We start from the raw sequence: 12423 nt of genomic DNA on the forward strand, positions 1-12423 counted from the left end.
TGACTATCTGGCAACCTCCCAGTACCAAGGTCTGCCAGATATGAAATTGTTTACTGTAAATATATTGTTTCTGCAAAAAAATTAAAATTAATCAAAAACACATTGTAAAATTAAACTTACCATAGCAATAAAGCGTCCAATGAAACAGAAATATGATAGATGATCTGGATTAATTGTTGATGCTGGATTTATCTGAAGACAGTAGTTGCTCTTGCCAGCATACTCAAACAGACAGTACATAGGGTTTAGAACTTCATGGGAAAGCAAGAAAAACCATTCTCTAAACAAAAGAAAAAAAGAGAATAATCATTAAAATGTGTTTGTTAACACAGCTTCCTACAAATGGATAAAACAAGGGTCTAAACATGGCTAAACCAAGAAAAATACTGTTCATATAGCTGCATTAGAAAGAACAGGATACATGGCACTGTGTATGTACTACAAACAAAAAAGTCAATAAAAATATTAACACTAAGTCAAGTTCTCAAAAGTTAGGAAATGTTAAATTATATATTTTTCCCCACAAGACCGTTGCCTCAGTCACTCATGGGATAGACAAAGCTCAAGAAATGAGCACCTTTTCAGAATTTCTTTTTCTTTATAATTCAATATGTGGCCCCATGCCTTATTTACTGCACACCATTCACAGTCTATGCTGAATACAGAATTATTAAATTCAACACATCTTGAAGAACAACAGTTACAAGATGGTAAGTAACCCTTTTTTTTCTTCTCCAAGGTCTTGCTTATTTACATTCCAATAGGTGACTCCCAAGGAATTTCCTGAAGGAGGTGCTGGAGGTCACGACGCTGCTGATTGCACAACTGCCCTGCCAAAGTTTGCATCATCCCTGGCCTGTTGGGTGATGTGATGTGAACGCATGGATGGAAGACCATGTCACTGCCTTGCATACATCCTGCACAAGGAATGCAGGGAAAGGACAGGTCACTCTGTTGTTGGCATGTAGCTTGCAGAAGAACACGGGTAAAAATGTGTCCAGATTCACAAAAAACTGGAAGAATATGGGTGTGGATGTAGCTGCAACTTGCCTATATAAAAGGATCGCGGGATGGGAGGGAGAGAGATCAGAAGTTAGTTCTCCAAGTTTGGAAACCCTTCTGGCTGAGCTTGTGAATGGCCAGCTTCCAGGAAAGGTAGGATAGAGTGCAGGTTGTGATGGGCTCAAAGGAGGGGACTCACGAGCCTGGGGAGGATCAGGCTAAGCTCCCACTGACAGACAGGCTGCTGCACATGGGGATAAAGACTTTCTGAGCCCTTGAGAAACCAGCCTACAAAGGATTAGAGGGGTAGCCATGTTAGTCTGTGTCTGCAAAAACAAGAAGTCCTGTGGCACCTTATAGACTAACATATTTTGGAGCATAAGCTTTCGTGAGCAAAGAAGCAGATCTTTGCCCACAAAAGCTTACGCTCCAAAATGTCTGTTAGTCTATAAGGTGCCACAGAACTTTTTGTTTTGCGGCCTACCAAAGGAATTCCAAGAACTGACCAACCTGCCAAGCCCAGATGGGAAGACATAGAAGTGCTTTGACGGATAATGACATCAACCCCTGTTGTTTCAAGTACAGTAGGTAGATCAGAACTACAGGAACTGAAGTTTGCTGCAGAGGGGTGCCCTGTTGCAGAAGGGAGATGTAAAATTACTTCCACTTTGCCAGATAAGAAGCAAGAGTGGAGGGTTGCCTACTTTTCTCCAGAATTTCCCTGAATCCCAATATTGGAGCTTCAGCAAGTTCAGCCATGGAGTTTCCAAGCGATGAGGTGGAGGGATTCCTGGTTGGAATGGTGTAGTGGTCTTGCAGGATGAGGTCCAGGTCAAAAGGAAAGGCAACTGGTTTGTCCACTGAGAGGTTCAACAGCGAGGAGAAACAGTGCTGATAAGCCAGGATGCCATTAAGAGCATCAGTGGCACCCTCTTCCGGCAGACCTTGAAATGGACTTTGTGTATGAGAGAAAAGGGTTAGAACATATTGCAGGTGACTCATCCACAGGAAGTGAAAAACATCCATGATGGAGCCAGGGCTGTGGTTCAGAAGGGAGCAGAACTGCTGTCACTTCATGTTGTTCTGTGTCACCAGCAGGTCTATAGCGGGAGAATTCCACCACAGGAAAATCATAAAGGCAATGTCAATGCTGAAGGAACATTCATGAGTGTGGAATGAGAGGCTGAGGGGATTGGCTAGCTTCTTGTGTACTCCCAGCAGGTATGATGCTTCTAGGTTGAGTGAGTGGGCAATGCACAAGTCCCCAGCATGAGGGCTTCCTGGTACAGGAGAGAGGAATGAGAGCTCTATTTAGAACATTGCTGTTGTCCATGAGCAAATGAACATATGCTTCGAAGACAGGCCTGGAATGTTTGGCATGCCACACCAACCTACCCTCAATTCTCTGACATTGCTGTGCACCAATAGTTCTGCCTAGGTCTATACCTCTTGAGTCTGGATATTGTTCAGGTGTGCTTCCCATCCTAGTGCAAAGATATGCATGATCAATGATAACACCATTTGTGGCTTTCCAAAGGGTACTCCCATAGAGACCACTGTAGCTATCTCCACCAGTTGAGGGACTCAAGAATGTGAGATAGAAACATAACTTCTGTTCAGAGAGCCCTGGTCGGGCCTGAACACCTGCACCAACCACACATGCAGGAGTCAGAAAATCTGGCGTGCTGGACGACACACCTGTAAACTACCATACAACCCAACATTCTCATGCAATTTCTGACTGCTACCACCGGAAATTGGCAAAGAACCTTGATGTTCCTGAGGGCCTGTAAGTATGATGCAGGCAGAGATGCCCTGGCTTGTACAGAGTCCAAAGGGGGCCCCAATAAATTCTAATCTCTGTGTCATGTATAGTCTCAATTTAGACAAATTCAGTGTGAGATGCAACCATAAGGAAGATGGAACAAGCCAGAAATACATGTTCCACCACCTTCATTTGCAACTTGGCCTTGATGGGCCTGTTTGGGTAAAGGAAGACCTGTGCCTGATGTTTGTAGAGGAAGGCTGCCTTGACTTCTATGCACTTTGTAAATGCCTCAGCGGCTGCTGAGAGCCCCAGAGAGAGCACCGTGAACTGACAGTGCTGGCTGCTGACTAAAAAAAAAAAAAAAAATCAGAGAAATTGTCTGTGGACCAAAATAATGGAAAAGTGAAAATATGCATCTTCAAATCTAGGACAGGGTACCAGTCCCCTTGATCCAAGGAAGGAATGATGGAGGCTTCAACCTTCTTTATAAATATATTGATGTGTTGATCTAGGTCTGAGCCCACCTTTGGATCTGGGGATGATGAAATATTGGGAGTAGAATCCCTTGCTCCTGAACTCCTGTGAAAATTCCTTTATCACCTTTAGAATGAGGAAGAATTGTACCCACTGAAGTAGTTGCTCATAAGAAGGGTTATAAAGAGGGATGGGGAATGCAGGTGGGAGGGAACAGATTTGGACAGAATAACCCTACTCTATCTTGCTCAGAAACCAGCAATCAGAAGTAGCTGAGGACCAGCCATGGTACAAGTGGGACAGCAGATTCAGTAATGGGGGGTTGTAAGCATAGAAAATGCTTGGCCTGCATCTTTGGAGGACTGTAAACAGATGCCTCCTACTACTTCTCCCTCACTGCCTAGTAAAGTCCTATCTCAAGGACCTGGAAGGGACATAAGAAGGTGGCTGGGGCTTAAACAGCTCTCTCTGAGGTGCTGGTATGTGGATTCTAAAAAAGAGACTTAAGGATCACCTGCAAGTCCTTCAGATTGTGCAGCCAGAAGTCCATTTTCTTCCACCAAATAAGCCTGCACAGACAGACAATAGGCCCTTTAGAGAGTCCTGGACCTCAGCCATTAGACCCGAAACCTGCAGCCACAAGTACGTTTCATCATGATGGCAGTGGTCACAGCATGAGCGAGTTCTGAGTTGCCTACAGGAAGGTTCTGACCAGCACCTGATCCTCCTTCAAACACACAGCAAGCTCCAGGTGAAACTCAATTGGGAGCAACTGTCGGAACTCCAACAGTATGCTGCAGGAATTAAAAGCATAGTGGCTGAGTACCACCTGCTGGCTGGCTATCTGTTGAAGCTGGAGCCCCCCTGGGTGTGTGGAGCTTCTGGTTGAAGAGGTCCATCTTCTCAGTGTCCCTACATTTAGGCGTTAAGTCCCAGTTGCCTCACTGCTCTTTATGATTTATCACTTCTACCCCTTAGGTCCCAGGGGGGTGGGTAAAGTAGTGTTTATACCCCTTCTGAGGTACAAAGTAACCCCCCTGAGAAGATCCAGTGTGCCTTAGTGTCCGTTTCAGTGATGGTAGTAGCAGTACCCACCACTACCTCATCTGGCAAGGAGAAGAAAGAGGCTTGAGGTGGGACCAGGTCTTGCTGATCCTCCACCTCGCTAGAGGATGGCTTGGGTAGTTCAGTGTTGTTGGTTCAGATACTGTGCTTGAGCTTGGAGGCCTTGGATCCTTATCCCCTGGAGAGTCCTCAGGTGAAACTAACATAGCTAAAGGGGGTGCACACGGACATCCCCCAGGGCTTGTTGCTATGTTTGATGATAGGCCCAAAGGGGCAATTGTACAGGGCCCTGACACTGGGATGGCCAGGCTACAGACAGTAACAAGTCCTCTGCTCTGCAGTGCAGAGACTAGTGACAGGAATGGGAACAGTACTGGCTGTGTCAAGACATAGAATCATAGAACACTAGAACTGGAAGGGACCTCAAGAGGTCATTGAGTCCAGTTCCCTGCTCTCTTGGCAGGACCAAACACCATCTAGATCATGCCCGATACATGTCTACCTAATCTGCTCTTAAATATCTTTAGCAATGGAGATTCCACAGCTTCCCTAGGTACCTTATTCCAGTGTTTAACCACCTGACAGGAAGTTTTTCCTAATGTCTACTCCAAACCTCCCTTGCTGCAGTTTAAGCCCATTGCTCCTTGTCCTATCCTCAGAGGCCAAGGAGATCAATTTTTTTCCTTCTTCCTTGTAACCCTCCTTGAGGTACTTAAACTGCTATCATGCCCCATCTAAGTCTTCTCTTTTCTAAACTAAACAAGCACAGTTCTTTCAGTCTTCCCTCACAGCTCATGTTCTCTAGACCTTTAATCATTCTTGTTGCTCTTCTCCGGATCTTTCCCAATTTCTCCACATCCTTCTTGAAATGTGGTGACCAGAACTGGACACAATACTCCAGTTGAGGCCTCATGAGCACTGAGTAGAGTGGAAGAATGACTTCTTGTGTCTTGCTCACACCACTCCTGTTAATATTTCCCAGAATCATGTTTGCTTTTTTGGCAACAGCACCACACTGTTGACTTATATTTAGCTTGTGGTTCACTTTGACACCTAAATGCCTTTCCACAGTACTCCTTCCTAGATAGTTGCTTCCCATTTTGTATGTATAAAGCTGACTGTTCCTTCCGAAGTGGAGTACTTAGCATTTGTCCTTATTAAACTTCATCCTGTTTACCTCAGACCATTTTTCCAGACCATTTGTCCAGATCACTTTGAATTCTAACCCTATCCTTCAAAGCAGTTGCAACCCCTCCCAGCTTGGTATCATCAGTAAACTTAATAAGCATATTCTCTATGCCAATATCTAAATCATTGAGGATATTGAATAGGAAGACATGACACAAAAGACTTTAGTGCCCGAGAGAGTAGACTGAGCCCGACTATGGTGGGGTGGATGCCAATGGCATTGGACAGCAGTACTGCAGAGATGGGGAGCAGCGTCACATTATCGCAGGCTGGCCCCAGGGGAGAGGCCGTACTGACATCGATGCCATAAACAGTGACACTACTGATGCTGCAGACAATGCTGGGACTTGCATCAGTGCTTGCACTGGTGCTGGCTCTTGAGACTGTGGGGTCAGGGATGGTGCTGTCACGGCAGTAAGGTCCCACATGGTCTCAAAAGAGCCTGGCATGGAAAGGAGGTCAAGATCTTCTTCCCATTCTTCCTGAACCTGGGAGTCCACTGGTACCAGACTTACTATACCTCCCCTTGAGGCCAGAGTCAATAGTGCCAGGACCACAGGGTCAGGCTTTGGGTATCCCAATGGGGGACACACTTCTGTGATACCCCCTCACTGCTTCTTGGCACAGAGACAACCCCCTTCTGTCCTTTTCATCTTATTTGGCACCACAGGTGATGCATGGGGAGTGCACAGTGGACCACATGCACACACCACCCCCCGCAGGTCACTGCCACCCCACCCCCACTGTCAGCACTGTGCCAATTCCAGGGAGTAAAGAGGCAGTCCCACCCCACCCCAGAGCAGGACAAGCTTCCTAACTCATGCTACTCTCAGGCCACTTCAGGGAATATGGGGGAGGGGGAAGGAATGAGCTGCCCCAGTGTTCCCCAGAAGTGGTGCACACTTCTGCAGGAAGAAGTGGGCAAGGGCAGGGAGTGAGCAGGGCACGGGTAGAGCAGGAGGGGGAGGGGCATGGATGGAGCAGAGGGAGGGAGGGTGAGGAACATGGATGGGGAAGTGGGATGGGGTAGGGGCATATGGCTGGTGAGTTGTCTCTCCTGCCCCCAAATCCTTGCACCAGTCGCCTCTGTGTGGCACTTGGAACAGCAATGAGGCTGGATCTGGCTTTGAGTCAGGCAGCAGTGCTGGTGCTCCTTAGAGTAGTCTTTCCTTGGTGTCCCACACCAAGCCTGGTGTGCTGTGCACTGATGTTGCTGGTGTAGTCTCCTGTACCAGCTGAAGGTCAAGGGCTAACTCCATTAATAGAAGCTTCAAGGGGTAGTACCATTCCCTCTTAGTCCTGGGCTTAAAGCCACTACAAATGGAGCACTTCTATGCCCGACACCCTTCCCCCAATTTCTTAAGACAAGCGGCATATGAATCCCCTTTGGGCATATGATAAATCTCTGAGACCAAGTCACACCATGGATCTCTGGAAGAAAACCCTCCAAAGTAAACTGATTAGCTACAAGTTAACTAACTACTAAACTTCCAAAGCTACAAGAACCTTTTACAAGAGACTTAAGATGAACTACTAAAGAGAGACACTTGTGAATGCAGGAAACTGAGCTCCTCCAATGACCACCACTGGTGTTAAGGAACTGAGAAGGCAAAAATTGGAAGGGAACTATATATCACCATGAACATCACTCCAGGTGGCTCTATAGTTGAACCAAATGGTAATGATGGGGGATACCTTCTGACAATCATGCATGCAGTGCACACATGCCTATCACAATGTACAGGAACAAGCACTCATAGAACAGGCAGAGTGAACACTGATTACCGCCTGTGAAAAAGTCAGTCAAATTCTGTAACAGAATCGGGGATAGACCACCATTTTTTTTTTTGGAGGGGTGGGGTTTGGCATGAAATTGTCTATCATGAGACATTCTCTCTCTTACTGCAAGCCCAAGTGGAAAAAATAATATTTGTAATTGTAATTCAAGACTATATCACAATGCATACTCAAGGAAGGTGACATTTCCTTAATTTCTCAGTGACTGACTTCACAGCCTTAATCTTTTAAAGCAGAAAATTGGATCAAAAATCCTAAATTTGTTAAACCAATTCAAACCAAACCAAACCACAACCCCATGATCGAGTCTTGTGTGGGCCACAGTATAGGTGGCTAGCACTGCTGGAATCTTTAGCTCCACCTCACAGATGCTCTGCCACCTGACCTAACAAAGTAACTGGTAGCTGTAGCTGAGAAGAACAGACACATACTTCTCCCATCAGTTTCAAGCTGCTGGGACTAAAGAAATCTCAGTTATATTCCATATTCTAGAAGGGAGTGCAAGGTTAGAATCATAGAATACTAGGACTGGAAGGGACCTCAAGAGGCCACCGAGTCCAGCCCCCTGCCCTAATGGCAGGACCAAGTACTGTCTAAACCATCCCTGATAGACACCTATCTAACCTGTTCTTAAATATCTCCAACGATGGAGATTCCACAACCTCCCTTGGCAATTTATGCCACTGCTTGACCACCCTGACAGTTAGGAACTTTTTCCTAATGTCCAACCTAAACCTCCCTTGCTGCAGTTTAAGCCCGTTGCCTCTTGTTGTATCCTCAGAGGCCAAAAAGAACAAGTTTTCTCCCTCCTCCTTACGACACCTTTTTAGATATCTGAAAACCGCTATCATGTCGCCCCTCTATCTTCTCTTTTCCAAACTAAACAAGCTTAATTCTTTCAGCCTTTCTTCATAGGTCACATTCTCCAGACCTTTAATCATTCTTGTTGCTCTTTTCTGGACTCTCTCCAACTTCTCCACATCTTTCTTCACACAATACTCCAGTTAAGGCCTAACAAGTGCAGAGTAGAATGGAAGAATGACTTTGCGTGTCTTGTTCACAACACACCTCTTAATGCATCTGAGAATCATGTTTGCTTTTTCTGTAACAGCATCACAGTTGACTCATATTTAGCTTGTGGCTCACTATAACCCCTAGATCCCTTTCTGCTGTAGTCATTCCTAGACAGTCTCTCCCCATTCTGTATGTGTGAAACTGATTGCTCCTTCCCAAATGGAGCACTTTGCATTTGCCCTTGTTAAACTTCATCCTGTTTACCTCAGACCATTTCTCCAATTTATCCAGATCATTTTGAATTATGACCCTATCCTCCAAAGCAGTTGCAACCCCCTCCCAGCTTGGTATCATCCACAAACATAAGTAGTGTAGTTTCTATGCCAATATCTATATTGTTGAAGATATTGAACAGAAACAGTCCTAAAACAGACCCCTGCGGAACCCCACTGGTTATACTTTTCCAGCAGGATGGAGAACCATTAAGAACTACTCTCTGAGTACAGTTATCCAGCCAGTTATGCACCCACCTTGTAGAAGCCTCACCTAAATTGTATTTGCCTAGTTTTTTTTTTTTTTTTTTAAATGAGAATATCATGTGAGACCGTATCAAATGCTTTACTAAAGTCAAGGTATACCACATTTACCACTTCTCCCCTATCCACAAGGCTCATTATCCTATCAAAGAAAGCTATCAGATTGGTTTGACATGATTTGTTCTTTACAAATCCATGCTGGCTGTTCCATATCACCTTGCCACCTTCCAAGTGCTTGCACATGTTTTCTTTAATTACCTGCTCCATTATCTTTCCTGGCACAGAAACTAAGCTGACTGGCCTGTAGTTTCCTGGGTTATTCTTATTCCCCTTTTTATAGATGGGCACTATATTTGCCCTTTTCCAGTCTTCTGGAATCTCTCCTGTCTCCCATGATTTTCCAAAGATGATAAAGCCTCAGATACCTCCTCGAGTATTCTAGGATGCATTTCATCAGGCCCTGGTGATTTGCAGACATCTAATTTTCCAAAGTGATTTTTAACTTGTTCTTTTTTTATTTCAACTTCTAACCCTACCCTTTTCCCACTAGCATTCACTATGTTAGGCATTCCTTCATCAAGTTACCTGTTACTGTTTCTCCCTCCTCACTGAGCAATGGCCCTACCCTGTCCCTGGTCTTCCTCTTGTTTCTAATGAATCTATAAAAAGCCTTCTTGTTTCCCTTTATGCCTGTAGCTAGTTTGAGCTCATTTTGTGCCTTAGCCTTTCTAATCTTACTCCTGCATTCTTGTGTTGTTTGCCTATATTCATCCTTTGTAATGTGTCCTTTTTTCCATTTTTTATATGATTCCTTTTTTATTTTGAGATCATGCAGACCTTTTTGCCCCTATCCTTACCCAAATGGCCCTTTCCATCCCCAAGCATGTATCTCCACCATCTTGCTCCCTTCTGTTCCTACTCCTATCTCCCTAATTTGTCTGCTTCAAACCTCTGTGTATTTAAGTAGTGCTGATTCTTTTTCCTCCTCCTCCTCCATACTGCCTCTATACCAGCAAATGGAGCACTGAGTGCACAAGAAAAACCTCTCTTCTCCTTTAAGGATCCTGGCATCACAACAGCACCCAGCTGTCAGGACAAGGACCTGCAGGGAAAAGAAAGGCTACTCACCTTGTGCAGTAACTGGAGTTCTCTGAAATGTGTCCTTGTTGATGAGCCACTTTAAACACACACATGCCCCTAGGCTTTTGGAGATTTTGGCAGCCGTGCCCGTTCGGCCCACACATACAGCCTACACCAAGCATATATAAGGCTACACAGGCAAAGTGTTCTCAGTTCCTTCTCAACTGCAAAACTCAGAGAACCAATTCTGAAGCACAACAGAAGGATAGGCAGTGGAAAAGCCGTAGTGGTACACATCTCAAAGAATTCCATTACTGCACAAGTTGAGTCACAATTCATTCTTTTTAACAGCTTCTCTGTGGGTATTCTTCTTTGGGTGTCTCCTTAGCAGTAACCCTTTAAAGAGATGGGAGTTTCGGAAAGGGATCCCTCATTGAAAAAGGAATACTACTACCTACTTCATCCGATATTGCAGCATGAATTGGGACATAATGGTCAGAAAATGTGTGCACCAAGAACCACATTGTTGTCCTGCAGATTTCAGTAACCAAAACATCTCTGAAAATAGATATGGACATAGCAGTAGTGTGCAGTCACTTAGGAGATATGTGACCTTACTGAAACCACAGTAGGTGATAACACATTCAGAGATCCATTTAAACAGCCTAAAGCGAGTCAAGTCTAAGAAACCATTTATCTGTAGCAGAAACAAAGTCAAAGTTTTTTTCTTCTAAATGGTCTTGTCTAGGGCTCTCAAGTGATTAAAAAAGTAAACAACTAATAGCACAATTGGATAAATTAATTGCGATTAATCATGCTCTTAAATAATAGAACACGATTTGTTTAAATATTTGTTTTCTACGTTTTCAAACAGATTTCAGTTACAACACAGAATACAGAGTGTACTCACTTTATACTTAATTTTGATTATAAATATTTGCACTGTAAAAATTGTATTGTTAAGTAACCTCCTGCAAATACTGTAGAGCACTCTCTGCCTTGAAATCTAGATTTACAAACGTAGAATTATGTGCAAAAAACAACATTCAAAAATAAAACTCTAGAATTTTAGAGCCCGGAAGTCCACTCAGTCCTACTTCTTGTTCAGCCACTCTCTCAATCAAGTTAAGGCTGCCTGTTTCTCATTTACAGTGTCACCTGAAAGTGACAGCATGCAGCTGCATGGCACTGTTGTAGCTGGGGTTGCAAGATATTTACATGCCAGGTGCACTAAAGATTGATATGTCCCTTCATGGATCAACCACCATTCCAGCGGACATGAATCCATGCAGATGATGAATTCTGCTTGATAAAGATCTACAGCAGTAGGGAGTAATGCAGGGGTGTGCAAAGTGAGCGGGCACACCCCCTCAGGGTGGCTGCAAAGTTTCAAAAGGGGGGAGCATTGCCAGTGGCCTTCCTCAACTCATGGCCTCTGCTGCCTCTCGGCCCTCCTGCCTGCCAAGCCTCTCGTCCCTGGCACAGCCGCAGGCAAGCAGAGCAGGCTGTGTGAGCAGCTGCAGCCAGTGCCCCATGTGCATCCTCAGCTCACTGTGTGCAGTCACACCGCACCTCCGAGGGAAGCCAGGCAGAGTGCACCAGAAGGCTGCCACTGAGCGGCCTGTGACTTGTACCAGAGGTAGAGAGAGAGGAGAGGGAGCCATGCATAAGCAAGATGCACTACTCTGCTCCTGCCTTGCCCCATCCCTATCCTACTGCTGCTGGTCCCCCCCAGCCCAGTAATAGAGCCTTGAACTTTGCCTGGGCTTCTCTTGATACTCTGCAAGGAGATCCTGAGAGCGCAAGCACAAGTGCTGGGCATGGGGAAGTGTGCAAGGGGTGTGTAGAGGTTAGGCAGTGGTTGGCAGGGATGGGAAGTAAGCCCCAGTTTGTGCCTGGGGGAGTGTGTGAGGTACCCCAGCCAGTCCCTTTTTTACAAAAGGCAGGAGCAGGTGTTTGCCCCATAATTCAGTTAGATAGGGTGCTGCCTCTCCTAGGAGACTGGCCTGCAGTGTGAGCTCTGCTTATCATGATGCTCATTATGTACTAGTACAGTGCTTCCCAAACTGTGTTCTGCAGAACACTGGTGTTCCACACAATGTGAATAGGTGTTCCATGAAAAAATTGTCATGCTAGCAATGTTTTCCCTACTACAATATTAATTATGAAATTGTGCATATATCAAAAATACTAAGGTATTTGAACAGTACGTAGATTGCAGGTACACTAATATTTATAACTCATTCACAAGAGTATAGTTCAGACTTTCCCAAATAAATTTGGCCATGGACACTTCTGCACTTAGAATATATTGATGGAACACACACATGCTACTTGGGACATCAGAAGGACATTAGCTATTCATTCAGATGATTTTATTTTATTTTATTGGTATTTTTTGTTCTTTGTAAAATAAAAGACATCTAAAAACCTAACTTTTTTAAATTAACTTTTGAGCAATAGGTGCAGCCATTTTTCAGTATCAGCCCAACCTCCCTC

At 44.8% G+C, this 12423-nt stretch overlaps 1 protein-coding gene across 2 annotated transcripts in view; it reads right to left on the reverse strand.

The window, feature by feature from the left end:
* WWP1 (WW domain containing E3 ubiquitin protein ligase 1) overlaps nt 1-12423 on the reverse strand; it is a 197966-nt gene that overhangs the window by 40118 nt on the left and 145425 nt on the right. For both annotated transcript variants that reach the window (XM_074986996.1, XM_074986995.1), the window contains exon 17: nt 121-280. In XM_074986996.1, the coding sequence (XP_074843097.1) occupies nt 121-280 (160 nt within the window). The remainder of the gene's footprint in view (nt 1-120; nt 281-12423) is intronic.

Source organism: Carettochelys insculpta, chromosome 2, assembly GCF_033958435.1.
Source record: "Carettochelys insculpta isolate YL-2023 chromosome 2, ASM3395843v1, whole genome shotgun sequence".
NCBI lineage: Eukaryota > Metazoa > Chordata > Testudines > Carettochelyidae > Carettochelys > Carettochelys insculpta.